Raw genomic sequence first — 19,056 nt, forward strand, 5'->3', positions numbered from 1 at the left:
AGCGGTTTACTGAAAACCTCTTGTAGGCATTACTCTCGCACTTCTGGTAAAATTTCATACAAACTAGCCTGAATTGTCTTCATCACCCTCGCTATTGTCTTACGGCTCTTCTACAGTTTATTCCATTCATTTATTACTTCATCACAGAGGAACACATCACAGTCATATAGTCATATTGCCTGATTTCTCGTCCGTGCGGAGGAAGCAAGGTCTGTAGAATCGGCCAAAATTCTTATGAATATTCTACTCTCTGTTCATACATCCTATTCAGAGATTTCCATTTACAGAAACATCACATTCAACTCACATTCAATTAATGGATCTTGAAGTTCAGAATAAATCATATCCCGTACATTATCCTTATCCTTGAATGCTGCTCCCATAAGCAGCTTACAACAACGTTCCATTGTGGCAGTACCCGATTTCTATATTGTATTCCGTTACCATAGTTTTAAAGTTCAGATTCATACATCCTATGCAAAGATTTCCGGTTACAGAAACATCACATTCGACTCACATTCAGTTAATGGATCTTGAAGTTCAGAATAAATTATATCCCGTACAGTATCCTTATCCCTGAATTCTGCTTCCCTAAACTGCTTACAACAACGTTCCATCGTTGCAGTACCCGACTTCACTATTCTATTCCGTTGCTATCCTTTTAAAGTTCAGATTCATAAGAAATGGCTTTAATAATAATGGTATAATAACAATAACGTCCATTTCCATAGGCTAAAGAGTACGAATTAAAAAGAAAATACTTCCTGTAACATCTGCCGATTTCACATTCGTCTTATGTCTCTGGGTTCAAATGCGGTTCATTAACTTACTTCTGGTGGCCACTAGCACATTACACTCTTTGGATTTCGCTTTCGCGTTGTCAACACTAACTGTCTGCATTTAACCATTCTGCGGAGATTAAATGTCCCGATTTTTTCTCATCTCGCCCAAGTTCACCCCTATATTCTGTTTTCTACTTTGGTTCTGAAGAGCCAGCTTTAGCACTCACTATTTAGTAGCCTCATGCCTTTAACGTTTCTATATTCTATTCACACTCCTACAATTCACACGACTTGTTGTCACGAATTAATTTAATAATATATAGACTGAGCATTAACGAAATCGACAAACAGCAGAGACCGATTCCTCTCTGGAAATGAAGGAAAAACGGTTCTATGAACATGTGGTGTCACCGCTAGGTGGTAGCCTTTAAATCGGCCGCGGTCCGTTAGTATACGTCGGACCCGCGTGTCGCCACTGTCAGTGATTGCAGACCGAGCGCCGTCACACGGCAGGTCTAGAGACACTTCCTAGCACTCGCCCCAGTTGTACAGCCGACTTTGCTAGAGATGGTTCACTGACAAATTACGCTCTCATTTGCCGAGACGATAGTTAGCATAGCCTTCAGCTACGTCATTTGCTACGACCTAGCAAGGCGCCATTATAATTCGCTATTTATCTTGTGATGCATGCACCGATGTTCACCAATTATGGATTATAGTTAAGTATTCCAGCAGCAACGTACCTTATTGGCTATATTAATTACATTGTCCTGTTCCAGACCTCACGCCAGCCTGCGTGAGCTTTAAACGCGTGCCTTTCGGCTACCGGTCATAGTGGCTTGGCTGTCTTGCCAAGTCACAACAGAACATGTGTCCGAAAATGCTTCGTTCCCATGGCAGACGGCGCTGACGAATGAAAATTCCTCCGACCATGTGCCGTGAGTTCCTTGACTGTTGCAGGTTGTGTGATTGACGCGGTCTACTTTAAGCAGTAGAAAGGTCCAGTGTTCATGTCAGGAACAGGCCAGGATGGTGTTTGTGTGCGGCCAAGCAGATGGAAACGGTCGAGAGTCAGCACAGCTGTACCAAAACAAAGAATCCTCACAGAGACAAACCACATCACACAACATTTCAAAGCCTTTTCGGGCGTCTGTGTGATCATTGGTTCCTTTCTTAGGAACAAACGTTTGGGCAGGCGGCGGACTGTGCGTGCACCTGATCTGGGGGACCATGTTCTACAGGATGTTGACACGAACCCTAGTACGAGGTCCAGGCAAATGGGCGCGCCCACGTGGTGTAAGCCGAAGTGCGATTATGTGTACCCTGTATGCCCCTTAGCACTATGGGACTTAATATCTGAGGTCATCAGTCCCCTAGAACTTAGAACTACTTAAACCTAACCAACCTAAAGACATCACGAACATCCATGCCCGAGACAGGATTCGAACCTGCGAGCGTAGCGGTCGCGCGGTTCCAGACTGACGCGCCTAGAACCGTTCGGCGTACCCTGTATGACAAGGCGTGCATTGCGTTCCATGGAAACTATTTTGAACATTTGTTGTGATGTGGATGAGATGCAGCTCTGTACTGTGATCTGGGCAGATTTGTTGTCGTTGTACGCACGCCGTCCATTTCCGGGCACATGTTCGTAGGACCTTCTTTCTTCCATATCCTGTCAGGAATCCATCCCTGCAGTTTGTCGGTTGTATTATGATTCAACCTGTATGTCGATACTGTCTCGTGTGTCAATTGACCCTTCAATTTATAGTTCCTGTTATCACCGTCAATTGGCAACTGTCGGCGGCATCCTTCAGTGTAGACCTATGCAGTATCTTAGGCACTATCGTCTCTGATCATTCATATCTGACAGTATGTTTTACGCCTGTATTAATCTGTAAATCAGATTAACGTAATAATGAATTAAATACTTCTAGTACGTTGAAATGGAAATTTATCGGGGTTCTACATTCAGGCTAGGAAGTTAAATTACGCTACATTTTTGACAGTTCTGGAATTCAACCGTTACGCCGCGAAGGTAAAACGTCTCCCCTAAGCGAATCGCAATTCCGCTATGTTTGGCGACACTGCTTTCTGACCTCCGAAAGACCCACAACAATGGTATCGGCACCGACTGGCGGAAGGAACGCAGTATGCGTTGTTGGAGGAATCCACCTGGTGGCAATGCAGCCGCGATGGGGCATATCTACATAAACCTAAATCCTGATGGAGGAGCCCTAGCTCCGCCGTCACAAATAATGTCCCAGAAACCACGCGCTGCACATATAATACACGTAGACTGTGGTGTCACCGCCAGACACCACGGCCGCGGTCCGTTAGTATACGTCGGACCCGCGTGTCGCCACTATCAGTGATTGCAGACCGAGCACGCCACACGGCAGGTCTACAGAGACTTCCTAGCACTCGCCCCAGTTGTACAGCCGACTTTGCTAGCGGTGGTTCACTGACAAATTACGCTCTCATTTGCCGAGACGATAGTTAGCATAGCCTTCAGCTACGTCATATGCTGCGACCTAGCAAGGCGCCATTGCCATTTACTATCGATGCTGTAAAACATGTACCGTCAAGAGCGATGTCCACAAATTATGGATTAAAGTTAAGTATTCCAGAAGATTCGTACGTTTTTTGCTAGTATCAATTCCTTGTCCTGTTCCAGACCTCACGCCAGCCTGCGTGAGTTTAAACGCGTGCCTTTCGGCTTCCTCATAGTTGGTTGGCTGTCTTGCCAATCGACAACATAGACATTATGTCGAAGGCAAAATTGTGCTCAACTAGTGGCAATTTATATTCTTGGCCGACATTTCGTGCGTATTTAGTACTACGTATGGCGCTACACCGTGACGTCCGTCCTCTGTAAGACTTGTTGCAATCGCAAGGAAAGCGATAGATCCCATACGTACGAAAAAGTAGTCATCTTTCACCCAGGCCAAGTGATTTCCTATTTTGACAGGGCGTGGGAAGAGGTCCTATATTCCCTTTTTCCTTAGATCTGGGGAGATTCTTGCGAAGAGTGTGCCAGCACATCGTGGCACACTTCAGACTGATTTTCCAGTAGACTCGAGAATACTTAACTGGACTGACACTGCGGAAACTTTAAGAGTCTTGGATTTCTTCACTCACCGAGTTGTAAATCCTTGGATTGTTCCAGATCAGGACAGTGCGTGAATATGTCCTATTCCACACTTGACTCCTGTAGATATATACCAATACTGTGGCATTTGGAAAGACGTTTTAAACCACTATACGCTGTAGAGGGAAAATTCATCATGGAAATAATTTCATTCGCTGTTGCTAAACCATCTCCATCAAAATATCTGTTCTTCCGAGAGTGGTAGTTCATTGATACATCCAGGAGAGTACTTGTAACTTTGCAATGTGGTAGGCAGTTACTGACAGGAGTGAAGCTATGTCGTCGGATTGTGTGGAGAAACTGGGCACTTCAGTTGACAAGGGAACAGCCCGCTTAAGTTATTCTACACGGTAGAATATACCCGTCTGGTACATAGTTCTAATCTACGATGTACTTTCACTGCTGGTAGTAAATTAAAATGCAGCAAAGCTGTTGTGGTCATCAGTGCGAAAACTACTTGTTACGGGTCTGTTCTGTGGGATCCTCTTCATATGTGCGTAGTTAAAGCAACCAACGGAGTATGGCACCTCTTCATCATCAACATCATGTGCAATGGAACATGGTTACTGTAATGAATACTTCGGTTATCTCTGCGTAAATGAATGAACCTGTGTCCAATTGAAACTGGCTTCCCACCATTATCAAACTGACGACTTTTTGGTGCCGTAGGACGTTTTATATAAACCGATCACTTCTTCATTCAAGCTGTTCAATAAATTTCCTTCTTCTCCAGTTCGATTCAGAACTGCTTCATTAACTATCCGACCAACTCACCTAATTTCTAGGACAACGTTTCAAAAGCCGCCTTTTCCTCCATGTCTGTAATCTCCAGAATGAGATTTTCACTCTGCAGCGGAGTGTGCGCTTATATGAAACTTCCTGGGAGTTTAAAACTGTGTGTCGGACCGAGATTAAGCTCGGGACCTTTGTCTTTCGCGGGCAAGTGTTCTACCATGTGAGCTACCCAAGCACGACACACGCCCGGTGCTCACAGCTTTACTTCTGCCAGTATCTCGTCTCCTACCTTCCAAACTTTACAGAAGCTCTTCTACGAACTTTGCAGAACTAGCACTCATATCAGAGCACACTCCGCTGCAGAGTGAAAATCTCATTCTGGAAACATCCCCCTGTCTGTGGCTATGCCGTGTCTCCGCATATCCTTTCTTCCAGGAGTGCTAGTCCTGAAAGGTTTGCTGAAGAGCTTTTGAGAAGTTTGGAACTTGGGAGACGAGGTAGTGGTAGAATTGAAGCTGTGAGGACGGGTCGCGAGTCGTGGTTAGGTAGTTCAGATGGTGGAGCACTTGCCTGCGAAAGGCAAAGGTCCCGAGCTCGAGTCTCGGTCCGGAATACAGTTTTAATCTGTCAGGAAGTTTTATGTCTGTTCTTTTTGACGTCTATATTTCACTTCTGTTCAAGGGTACATCTATATCTACACCAATACTCTGCAAATCACGTAACGCTGTGTGTTGGAGGGTACTTCTGGTACCACCAACTGATCCCACTTTATGTGTTCCATTCGCGAACGGATTATGGATACGCCTCTGCATTAGCTCTAAAGTATAGAAGTTTCTCCTCGTGGCCACTGCACGAGATGTATATGAGAGAATGTAGTTGGCCGACTCTACCTGTAACGTACATTCTCCGAATTGCGAAAGTAAACCGCTACGCGATTCAACGCCTCTCTTGTAGCGTCTGCCACTTGAATTTTTAGAGCATATACGTAACGCTCTCGTGCTGACTAAACGACCCTGTGACGAAACGCACTGCTCTTCATTGGGTCTTCTATCTCTTCTGTCAGTCCTACCAGGAAAGTGTCTCTGTGTGACGAGCAATACTCGAGAATCCTTGTTTTTGCTCTCTATTTTAGTGCGTTTCTTCTCCTCTTGTTTTGCCTCTGTATGTGAGGATTTGGAACTGCGTCAGGTCTGTGTCTTTTAGCCGTTCTCCTTGTTCGCTGTCCGTCTTCGTCCCTTCACCGCATGTCTTCCTGTTTCTACGCGTTTGGGCGCTGACGACCACGCTGTTTAGCGCCCGAAAACCTCAAAACACACACACACACATACACACACACACACACACACACACACACACACACACACACACACACACTCGAGAATCTGTCGGAAAATGGTCTTGTAAGCCACCTGTTTCGTGGACCATTTCTATAATATTCTTCCTATGAATTTCGGTGTAGCATCACATTCTCCCACTATTTGTTTTATGAGGTCATTCCACTTAAAGTTATATGGACAGCTACTTCTAGATATTTTATAGTAGGTACGGTTTCCAGCGCTTTGTCATCAGTGGCGTAATTGTAAAGTAGTGGCTTTCTTCCCCTATGTATGCGCAGTATGTAACATTTATTGACGTTCAAAGATAACTAACGATCGCTGCACCGTTCATTAACCACCTGCTGTTCCTTTTGCAAACTGTTAGAGTCTTGTGGGGTTGCTACTTTCTTGGACGCAGATACATCGTCTCCAAATAGCCTTGTGGAGCATCCGACGCTTTCAACTAGATCATTTATACAGGGTTATTACAAATGATTGAAGCGATTTCACAGCTCTACAGTAACTTTATTATTTGAGATATTTTCGCAATGCTTTGCACACACATACAAAAACTCAAAAAGTTTTTTTAGGCATTCACAAATGTTCGATATGTGCCCCTTTAGTGATTCGGCAGACATCAAGCCGACAATCAAGTTCCTCCCACACTCGGCGCAGCATGTCCCCATGAATGAGTTCGAAAGCATCGTTGATGCGAGCTCGCAGTTCTGGCACGTTTCTTGGTAGAGGAGGTTTAAACACTGAATCTTTCACATAACCCCACAGAAAGAAATCGCATGGGGTTAAGTCGGGAGAGCGTGGAGGCCATGACATGAATTGCTGATCATGATCTCCACCACGACCAATCCATCGGTTTTCCAATCTCCTGTTTAAGAAATGCCGAACATCATGATGGAAGTGCGGTGGAGCACCATCCTGTTGAAAGATGAAGTCGGCGCTGTCGGTCTCCAGTTCTGGCATGAGCCAATTTTCCAGCATGTCCAGATACACGTGTCCTGTAACGTTTTCTTCGCGGAAGAAAAAGTGGCCGTTAACTTTAAAACGTGAGATTGCACAAAACACGTTAACTTTTGGTGAATTGCGAATTTCCTGCACGAATGCGTGAGGATTCTCTACCGCCCAGATTCACACATTTTGTCTGTTCACTTCACCATTAAGAAAAAATGTTGCTGAATCACTGAAAACAAGTTTCACATTGAACGCATCCTCTTCCATGAGCTGTTGCAACCGCGCCGAAAATTCAAAGCGTTTGACTTTGTCATCGGGTGTCAGGGCTTGTAGCAATTGTAAACGGTAAGGCTTCTGCTTTAGCCTTTTCCGTAAGATTTTCCAAACCGTCGGCTGTAGTACGTTTAGCTCCCTGCTTGCTTTATTCGTCGACTTCCGCGGGCTACGCGTGAAACTAGCCCGCACGCGTTCAACCGTTTCTTCCCTCACTGCAGGCCGACCCGTTGATTTCCCCTTACAGAGGCATCCAGAAGCTTTAAACTTGCGCATACCATCGCCGAATGGAGTTAGCAGTTGGTGAATCAGTGATGAACTTCGTCCTGAAGTGTCGTTGCACTGTTATGAGTGCCTGATGTGAGTGCATTTCAAGCACGACATACGCTTTCTCAGCTCCTGTCGCCATTTTGTCTCACTGTGCTCTCGAACGCTCTGACGGCAGAAACCTGAAGTGTGGCTTCAGCCGAACAAAACTTTATGAGTTTTTCTACGTATCTGTAGTGTGTCGTAACCATATGTCAATGAATGATATCGCTTCAATCATTTGTAATAGCCCTGTATATATTGCAAATAGTAACCCTCATATCACACTTTCTAGGAGCACTCTGGAAATTACCTTTATATCAGTCGATTTTGTTCCATTAACAGCGACGTGATGGATTTTCGCTGCAAGAGACTCTTGAATATTGTCGCAAATATGGCCAGACACTCGGCCAGCTCGTATTTCTTTCACTAAACGACACCCCGAAACCGTAATAAATGGCTTCTGGAAGTACAGGAACAAGATGTCAACCATAGCACTGATATCTAAAGGACAACGGATCACATGGAGGAACAGAGCGAGCTGTATTTCGAAGGATCTCTGTTTGCGGAAACCATATTGATTTTTACGTAAGTAACTTTCTTTCTCCAAAAATGTCATAATACGTGAATATGAAACATGTTCCATATTTTTACAACAGATTTACGTCAGAGATATAGGCGTGTAATTAAGTGCGTCAGTCCAACGAAAATTATCCAAAATGTGAATGACCTGTTCTTTCTACCAGTGGCTAGCAAGCCTTCGTTGCTCGAGCGACCTATGATAAACAACTGCTAGTAAGGAAAGATATTCGTTTGCGCAATATCTGTAGAACCTTACAGGTATATCATCAGACCTTTATGGCTGTCCACTACTGAGCGATCATAGTTGTTTTTTATCCCGCAATTACTTACCTCAATAACTGCCATTTCTATATTTGTCCTACGATTGAAAGGAGACATCGTATTGAGATCTTCCGCTGTGGATCATCTGCGAAAGACCGAAATCAGTATTTCGATCTTGCGTTTTGATACCAGTATGATCGCCGAATGACTGAACACAGGAGTTCGAACAGCTTACCGATTTTTCGTGAGATCAGAACCTCTTAGCGTTTTTAGTCACGTCGTTTGGCAAAATTTTACTTTCAGAGTCCTTAAATGCTCCTCACGTTGCTATCCTTACTCTCATTTTCGCTTCGTTCAGCTTTTGTTTGTTAGCTAGGTTTTGACTTCTCTTGAACCTGTGCTGAAGCTGTCTTTGTTTGCGTAGGAGTTTCCTAACAGAGTTCTTAACTACGGTGGGTCTTTCCGTCCCTTAAGACCTTTCTCGGTACATATTTGCCTAAGGCATATTGAAAGATGCTTTTGAATATTTTCCATGTCTTCTCTACATCTTCGTGCTCAGCTCTGCATATTTGACATTGATTACATAGATAATCAGCAATTTCTGTCTTGTCATTCTCGTTACGCAAAAATATTTTTAAACCTTTCGTAACATCTCTTGTAAAACCTGTAGTCGTTGTAACTGTCACAGCTTTATAATCACTGATATCGTGCTCTGAGTTAACTGATTCGTGAACTTCAGATCTGTTTGTAGGAAGGACTTCTAAGACGTTAACATCACGAGGTTGTTCTCTGTCTGCTCGAAATAGATATCTGACAAGACGTTCAGAAAAATATCACACGAATACCTGTCTGTGGCACCAGTATTGAGAGCATGACACTTCCACTGTCTACCTTGCAAGCTTAAGTCGCCCGCTGTTACAATAACATATTCAGGAAATTTATTCACTAAATTCTGCTAGTTCCCTCTGTATAGCTGCACCACTACATCTGCTGACGCAGGTGGTCTATGAAAGCATTCGATTACCATTTTGACAGACCTTCGAACTTAACTTCACCCAGCTTAAATTCATATTCGGAATCCACGATACCTTCAGAATACAGTGTGCTTTAGAAGTGATGGTCAATATTAAGGGATGTGACAGGAATGAACACTCGAAACAAAAATTTCAAGTAAACATGGGCTCCAGAACGCATACATTAACAGCTGGAACCATTTCTTGATCTTCGATAGTGTGAGACAAATCTCTTCTACTGCAAGCTCTTCACTTTCCATATTTTGGTAAGTGATAGTATGGACCAAAACACGAGAAAAATGTCTGGTAAATACGTGCTCTAAAATGCATACATTAAGACCTATGAGCACCTGTTCATCTTCGGTACTTTGAAACACAACTCTTTTAATGAACAAGTGCTCATAGCCATTTACGTATGTATTTTAGGGCACATATTTACCGGAATTTTTTCCTTTCTTGGGCCGCACTACCATGTCCCAAAACATTGAAAGCAAAGAGAAAAGAGCTTGCAGTAGAAGAGATGTGTTTCACTGTATCGGAGATTCGCTCATAGCTCTTAAGGTAAGCGTTTTAGAGCCCGTGTTTACTTCACCTTTTTGTTTCGGATGGTCATCACTGTCATAGCCCTGAAAATTGACCATCACATCCGAAACACCCTTGTATTATCGAATTTCTTACTGCAATTATTACGCCGCGACGTTTTGGCGTCTAATCTATAAGTACGATAAATATTTACGTCTACATTTAGACTGTCCTTGCTATTCACTTCTGATTTCAACCAAATTTCTGTTCCTGATGGTATCTGGGATTCATCACCTCTAGAAACCGATTCCAACTCTGGGATCTTAGCACTGACGCTCCAGCAGTCTTGTACCATTATAGTAACCTTGTCCATTAATGATCTGTGTGGACGAGCATTCTCTGTGAACAATGTGGCTGATGCTTCATCGATACTCCAGATAAATACGTTTAAAAAACTTCTCTAAAAAATGCGAAAAAATAAAAATATACATTTTTTTTAACTTTACTTCTTACGATTAAATATCGCACGTGATGGGAGAGTACGACTGCATTTAAAAAGCTGGAATTTTACCATTCTATATCTTTGGTTCATAAGCTGTTATCAAGAAAATTTTCCCTCGTATGAAATGCTAATCAGATAAGATATTGTAATACTTCAGATTTTATGTTAAATAATGTCTTTCATGAAACAGATCCACTCCAAATCAAAGTTCTCTGTGATTTTGGATTGTGGGGTTTGAATAAGATCACTGAAAATATTTCACCCTGCCGCCTATCAGGAAAACCAACGAATTTTTTTAAGCCAAGTCGAAAATTGCAGTTTGCTTTTTCAGGTATGTGGTACGGTTAAATGTCGGAGAAGCCGACTCAAAACTTTACCGCAAAAACCTTGTCTTTAATACATGCCACCTGTCTCACAATATTTTTGAAATTATGTTATGTCTGGAGTTCCATAAATAATGCAGACGATATTGAATAACGCTTTTCCTTAAAATTATATTTTCAACATACACTTACATTAATTCTGCAATGAACAGCAGTCAGATTCAAATCACCAAAAGAATGCGAGGCTATTGCGAATGAGAATGCGAATGCTAATGAAAGAGTCTGCATTGTTTCGTCACTTACGCATCAATTATGAACAACACTCTCGTCACGTATGACGTGTTACGTCTCCGCCATTTAGTTTCTCCTTGGTCGTACGTAATCTTGAGCCAATATGCTTGAACATTAACTGTTACTACTTATGCATAACTAAGGAACCGTAAAACTACGTAAAAACTCCTAAACTTGAGGAAAGAGGCCCCACTCTCCCTAACTCCAAAATTTATATTGCATCTTAGTAATTTTCTTTCATATACGCTTTTGTTGGTACTACCGGACTGCATTGCGTATCCTCCCTACTTCAGCCATTTTCAGTTAATTTAATAACTAGCTGTTTTCAGCGTTTCACTTCTTCTGCTTTAATTTTGTTGACGTTCACAATATCACATCGACTCAAAACTTTTCCGCAAAAACCTTGTCTTCAACACAAGCCACCTGTCTCACAATATTTTTGAAATTATGTTATGTCTGGAGTTCCATAGATAATGCAGAAGATTTTGAATAACACTTTTCCTTAAAATTATACTTCCAACACACACTTACATTAATTCTGCAATGAACAGCAGTCGGATTCAAATCACCAAAGGAATGCGAGGCTATTGCGAATGAGAATGCGAATGCTAATGAAAGAGTCTGCATTGTTTCGTCACTTACGTATCAATTATGAAAGAACATTTTCGTCACGTATGACGTGTTACGTCTCCGCGGTTTAGTTTCTCCTTGGTCTTACATAATCATAGCCAGTGTGCTTGAACATTAACTGTTACTACTTATGCATAACTAAGGAACCGTAAAACTACGTAAAAACTGTGATGTTTAAAGCTTTCCCGGCGTACCGATTGGAACCATAAAAACACGGGAGAACTGCCGGATGTCAGTAACGTCGTGCCACGATATTTCGGCGCAGAGTCTTCTGGCCATCTTCAGGTGAGTGCCACTGTAGTAGTACTGGCGAGTACGCTTTTTTTTTTTTTTTTTAATATGTGGTGGTGCTGAAGTCTGATCAACTTCGTTGATTTTTACTTCTGTAGGGAATGGAAGGGGTAAAAATTTTCTCTTTATTTATTTATTCTTCTTTCAGCTTTAGTTTGGGCACACAGAAGGGTCCTTTAACTCGCTGCTTTTGGTGTGTATTTGAAAACATGTGTGGAGAAGTGCTAAAGGACGATATGTCCTTAAATTATGGAGAAGTACGTAGGGATATCATTTACGGAGGCTCAAATACTATCGCCTTCGGTACTTTATATTTGTGGTTGCGTAAGGGTTCTACCGTACCTACTGTGGTGAGTTGTGGTGTACTGTCACGTATCATGTCCAACTTCCGAAATAAGGTTCGTGCCTTCTCCTTGATCTTATCTGAGAGGTAAGATTCGCTTAAGGCTCGATGAATGTCATGATTTCGGATCCACCATTGGGCTCCTGTGATCCATCGTAGGCATCTGCTTTGTACAACCTGTAACTTCTTTTAGTTAGTGGCACACGTAGTACCCCAAGAGGTCGATCCATACAAAATAGATGGTTCGACTGTGGCATGGTACAACTGGAGTTTCGTGCGTTGGCTGAGGTATGAGCTCTTCAGAAATGGGAGGAGAGCTCCCAGCATTTTGAGGCCAGACGTCTTCTTCTCCATAATGTGATGACTAGACAACAGTTTGGCGTCCAGATGCACTCCCAGGTATTTTACAGTTGTTGCCCAGGGGAGTGGCTGGTCTGATATCCGTAGGCGTTCATTGACGATGGGTCTCCGACGTGTGAAGACAATAACTTTGGTTTTCTCTGCGTTGACCGTTATTTTGTTCATGTGGGTCCAGTGGTCCACCAAATCTAGTTGGCGCTGCATCCGTGTGACGAGGTGGTCCATTCTGGTGCCTGCAATCAGGAGCGCTGTGTCGTCGGCATAGAAACTGGCAGTAACTGGCGAGTACGCGCTGAGCTCCGCTATTTGAAGCCTTCTGAGGTGGTCATTGCGCATGCGCTGCTCAGCGTGCGCGTTCATAACAGCTCCGTGCGCTGCGCCTCGCGCCCTCCACTGTGAAATCCTTGCGTATCGATATCAGGTCGATTTCCATCTTTACGCAGATAACAACGTCGACTACGAAGTTTCTCTGTAACAGGATTCCAAGCAGAGTTCAGCTGATAACCGTTATCTCGATTGATGAGATTCTCGTTATCAGACAGTCTTATTTCCACAGATTCATTGACAATCGAGCTCCAAAAGTTTGATGTATGGGCCAAAATTTTTGTGTCGTTGTAATTCATGGAACGGTCTGTGGAAATACTATGTTCGGCTATTGCAGACTTGGTGGGTTGGAGAAGGCGAGTACGCCGTTGGTGTTCCACAATGCGTTCCTGCACAGTTAGTGTTGTTTGCTCTATATACGATTTGCCGCATTCACACGGAATTTTGTAAACACCTGGTTTACGCAGGCCCAGGTCGTCTTTAACGGATCCCACCAGTGATGAAATTTTGGATGGAGGGCGAAAGATGACTCTCACTTGATACTTTGTCAATATTCTGCCCATCTGTGAAGAAATATTCCCAATAAATGGTAGATAAACAGCCGACTTGAAGGCCTCTTCCTCTTCCTTGTTCCGTCGTTTGTAGGTCTTCATCACTCTGTTCACTTGCCTAGGTGAAAAGCAATTCTTCAAAAATACTTTTTTCTGGTGTTCCAGTTCCGCTTGAAGACTGTCGGCGTCAGAGATAGTATGGATGGTGGCAACTATTGGCTTGTAGATACAGGTCTGTATGAGTGGGCTTTCTGTGCACCGAATGACCAAGTGTGCCATCACTCTTCAGTCGCACCAAGACGTCTAAAAATGACATCTTTCTCTATCTCCATGGTAAACTTTATGTTTTCATGTATGGAGTTCATGTGACGTGAAAATTCTTGGAGACCGTCCAGACCATGTATACGCTTTTATTGGTACTACCGGACTGCATTGCGTATCCTCCCTACTTCAGCCATTTTCAGTTAATTTGATAACAAATGGTAAAACCCGTTAGCTGTTTTCAGCGTCTCACTTCCTCTTCTTTAATTTTTCAACACACTGTCCACTTCGATCGCCCGTTCATCTAATTTTTCGTGTCCATTGTCTTCTCTCACGGAGTTCAATGTCTTTTCAACCCTTCACTTTGTACTTCAATTATATTTTCGAATTTCCAAATTTTTTCTTTGATTTATTTTACTACTTTACTCTGATGACTTTTGATGCATGCCGATTTCATGATGTTGCCACTTTTAACTGTAAGAGTGCAAAAAACGTGCAATGCCTTACACACCGCAGGTTCAGTCAGGAGAGCATGGAAGTGGACCCGCTGGGCCAGCATCTGTTCAGCATGGGCGCCGCCCTCTGGAGGGAGATGCGGCCCCGCATGTCGGCCGCCTTCTCCGTCAGCTCGTGCCGGCGCGACTTCTGCCTGGTGCGGCTCTGCTGCGACCGCCTGCAGCTCTTCGTGCAGGAGGCCCTGCAGGGCCGCACCAGCCGCGACTTCGACCTCAAGGACCTGCTCGCGTCCTTCACCACCGACGTCATCGGCATGAGCGCCTTCGGCATCGAGTGCGGAGCCATCGACGACCCTCAGTCGCAGTTCCGGCGTATTACTGGAATGGTAAGTCGGCACGACGGCTGTCGCTCGACTCGGAGGTAGCCCGCTGGAATCGTGATTGCGAAAGAAATTCCCGTCACCAGTGAGGGGGCAATAAGAGGGAAACACTTGGGGTTATAAGGTCCAAGATCAACAGACATGTTGTTCGTTGTTGTGGTCTTCAGTCCTGAGACTGGTTTGATGCAGCTCTCCATGCTACCCTATCCTGTGCAAGTTTCTTCATCTCCCAGTACCTACTGCAACCTACATCCTTCTGAATCTGCTTAGTGTATTCATCTCTTGGTCTCCCTCTACGATGTTTACCCTCCACAGTACTCTCCAATGCTAAATTTCTGATCCCTTGATGCCTCATAACATGTCCTACCAACCGATCCTTTCTTCTAGTCAAGTTGTGCCACAAACTCCTCTTCTCCCCAATGCTATTCAATACCTCCTCATTAGTTATGTGATCTACCCATCTAATCTTCAGCATTCTTCTGTAGCACCACATTTCGAAAGCTTCTTTCTCTTCTTGTCCGAACTATTTATCGTCCATGTTTCACTTCCACACATGGCTACAATCCATACAAATACTTTCAGAAACGTCTTTCTCACACTTAAATCTATACTCGATGTTAACAAATTTCCCTTCTTCAGAAACGCTTTCCTTGCCATTGCCAGTCTACATTTTATATCCTCTCTACTTCGACCATCATCAGTTATTTTGCTCCCCAAATAGCAAAACTCCTTTACTACTTTAAGCGTCTCATTTCCTAATCTAATTCCCTCAGCGTCACCCGACTTAATTCGACTACATTCCATTACCCTCGTTTTGCTTTTGTTGATGTTCATCTTATATCATCCTTTCAAGACACTGTCCATTCCGTTCAACTGCTCTTCCAGGTCCTCTGCTGTCTCTGACAGAATTATAATGTTATTTCTTCTCCATGAATTTAATACCTACTCCGAATTTTTCTTTTGTTTCCTTTACTGCTTGTTCAATACACAGATTGAATAACATTGGGGAGAGGCTACACCCTCACTCCCTTCCCAACCACTGCTTCCCTTTCATGCCCCTCGATTCTTATAACTGCCATCTGGTTGCTGTACAAATTGTAAATATCCTTTCGCTCCCTGTATTTTACCCCTGCCACCTTTAGAATTTGAAAGAGAATATTCCAGTCAACATTGTCAAAAGCTTTCTCTAAGTCTAGGAATGCTAGAAACGTAGGTTTGCCTTTCCTTAATCTTTCTTCTGAGGTAAGTCGTAACGTCAGTATTCCCTCACGTGTTCCAACAGACATTTGGATCAAAAACGTAGCTCCTTCACATTGTGTGATGACCTGAGATCCTGTGACACTTTCGAAGGTGAGCCGTTCGTTGCATAGGAGCATTCAGGCAGGCGAACCTCCCAGAAAAATACGCCGGTCGCCGGCTGCACGTTTGACTCTCTTCCTCCTTCCGTCGTTGTACCAGACGAGCTTCACATCACACAATAACAACACCGTCACCCACATTCAACATATCCATTCGAGATACCGCTCTCACACACTACACGGAATATGGCCACTTTGTGGAGAGGAAGGAAGCCCATTCCGATTAAGCAGGTGAGTGACCGTCGGAATTTCCAGTCAACAGTAACAACAAACGATACTCCCTGTCTGTACAGAAGTTGTCAGAGGGCGCATAGGGCTTGAGTCATGTAACATGTTACATAAATCAAATTCACCATAAATAGTATGATTTGCGACGTGTCAGAAGAAGAAACATGTTGTTGTTGTTGTTCTTGTTGTTGTGGTCTTCAGTCCTGAGACTGTTTTGAAGCAGCTCTCCATGCTACTCTATCCTGTGCAAGCTTCTTCATCTCCCAGTACCGACTGCATCCAAGATACTTCTGAATCTGCTTAGTATATTCATCTCTTGGTCTCCCTCTACGATTTTTACCGTCCACACTGCCCTCCAATACTAAATTGGTGATCCCTCGATGTCTCAGAATACGTCCTACCAACCGATCCCTTCATCTAGTCAAGTTGTGCACAAGCTCCTCCCCAATTTAATTGAATACCTCCTCATTAGTTATGTGATCTACCCATCTAATCTTCAGCATTCTTCTGTAGCACCACATTTCGAAAGCTTCTATTCTCTTCTTGTCTAAACTATTTGTCGTCCACGTTTCACTTCCATACATGGCTACACTCCATACAAATACTTTCAGAAACGACTTCCTGACATTTAAATCTATACTCGTTGTCAACAAATTTTTCTTCTTCAAAAACGCTACATTTTATTTCCTCTCTACTTCGACCATGATCATTTATTTTGCTACCCAATTAGCAAAACTCCTTTACTACTTAGGGTGTCTCATTTCCTAATCTAATTCCCTCAGCATCACCCGACTTAATTCGACTACATTCCATTATCCTCGTTTTGCTTTTGTTGATGTTCATCTTGTACCCTCCTTTCAAGACACTGTCCATTCCGTTCAACTGCTCTTCCAAGTCCTTTGCTGCCTCTGACAGAATTACAATGTCATCGGCGAACCTCAAACATACAAGTAATATGGACCACTGAAATATGACTAAAAAATTGTACTTCTGCTGTGACCAGGCAGATTTTTTCTGTAAAAATGACTACTTATCACTTCCAGGACATTCTGCTATGCCATAAAAGGAACTGTTACAGAGAAATCTCTTTACATTTTGAAACACTTCTTCGATCTGTCAGATATTTTATTTCCTTGGGTAGACATTGAAAGAGTGTTATAGCTGCATATGTCACTGCTTTCTTTGCCGTAGTTAGACTCATTTAAAGACAATAAATATCACTTTTTGTTTTAGTGCTGTACTTGTGAATATTTCCGTTACTCTCAGACTTACATGGATTGTTGATAACAAATTTTATTAGTGAATAATAAATAAGTAACAATATTAATGTATATTAATAATATAGTAACAATATTAATAATAACAATAACAATAATAATAATAATTCCGTGTGGCTAAGTGGGGTGGTTCTAGTCTTTCAATCAGGCTCCTCTTCGGCGACTTGCGTGCCCCTAATCTGGGCTAGTTACCCAAATGTCGAAAAGAAATCTACCGTTCAACGCGGAATCCAAACCACGTATCGTTTCTGAGAATCTTCACATCGTTGCACCTTCTAAGTGTTCTACCAATGAATCGCAGTCTTTAGTTTGTTCTACCCACAGCATTATCTATGTGATAGTTCTAATATACACTCCTGGAAATTGAAATAAGAACACCGTGAATTCATTGTCCCAGGAAGGGGAAACTTTATTGACACATTCCTGGGGTCAGATACATCACATGATCACACTGACAGAACCACAGGCACATAGACACAGGCAACAGAGCATGCACAATGTCGGCACTAGTACAGTGTATATCCACCTTTCGCAGCAATGCAGGCTGCTATTCTCCCATGGAGACGATCGTAGAGATGCTGGATGTAGTCCTGTGGAACGGCTTGCCATGCCATTTCCACCTGGCGCCTCAGTTGGACCAGCGTTCGTGCTGGACGTGCAGACCGCGTGAGACGACGCTTCATCCAGTCCCAAACATGCTCAATGGGGGACAGATCCGGAGATCTTGCTGGCCAGGGTAGTTGACTTACACCTTCTAGAGCACGTTGGGTGGCACGGGATACATGCGGACGTGCATTGTCCTGTTGGAACAGCAAGTTCCCTTGCCGGTCTAGGAATGGTAGAACGATGGGTTCGATGACGGTTTGGATGTACCGTGCACTATTCAGTGTCCCCTCGACGATCACCAGTGGTGTACGGCCAGTGTAGGAGATCGCTCCACACACCATGATGCCGGGTGTTGGCCCTGTGTGCCTCGGTCGTATGCAGTCCTGATTGTGGCGCTCACCTGCACGGCGCCAAACACGCATACGACCATCATTGGCACCAAGCCAGAAGCGACTCTCATCGCTGAAGACGACACGTCTCCATTCGTCCCTCCATTCACGCCTGTCGCGACACCACTGGAGGCGGGCTGCACGATGTTGGGGCGTGAGCGGAAGACGGCCTAACGGTGTGCGGGACCGTAGCCCAGCTTCATGGAGACGGTTGCGAATGGTCCTCGCCGATACCCCAGGACCAACAGTGTCCCTAATTTGCTGGGAAGTGGCGGTGCGGTCCCCTACGGCACTGAGTAGGATCCTACGGTCTTGGCGTGCATCCGTGCGTCGCTGCGGTCCGGTCCCAGGTCGACGGGCACGTGCACCTTCCGCCGACCACTGGCGACAACATCGATGTAGTGTGGAGACCTCACGCCCCACGTGTTGAGTAATTCGGCGGTACGTCCACCCGGCCTCCCGCATGTCCACTATACGCCCTCGCTCAAAGTCCGTCAACTGCACATACGGTTCACGTCCACGCTGTCGCGGCATGCTACCAGTGTTAAAGACTGCGGTGGAGCTCCGTATGCCACGGCAAACT

At 43.9% G+C, this 19,056-nt stretch overlaps 1 protein-coding gene across 1 annotated transcript in view; it reads left to right on the forward strand.

The window, feature by feature from the left end:
• Positions 1-19,056, forward strand: part of LOC126141632 (cytochrome P450 6a2-like) — a 104,884-nt gene that overhangs the window by 15,432 nt on the left and 70,396 nt on the right. The window contains exon 2 of the mRNA XM_049915270.1: positions 14,297-14,621. Within this exon, the coding sequence (XP_049771227.1) occupies positions 14,297-14,621 (325 nt within the window). The remainder of the gene's footprint in view (positions 1-14,296; positions 14,622-19,056) is intronic.

The sequence above is a fragment of the Schistocerca cancellata genome, unplaced genomic scaffold (assembly GCF_023864275.1).
Source record: "Schistocerca cancellata isolate TAMUIC-IGC-003103 unplaced genomic scaffold, iqSchCanc2.1 HiC_scaffold_732, whole genome shotgun sequence".
Lineage (NCBI taxonomy): Eukaryota > Metazoa > Arthropoda > Insecta > Orthoptera > Acrididae > Schistocerca > Schistocerca cancellata.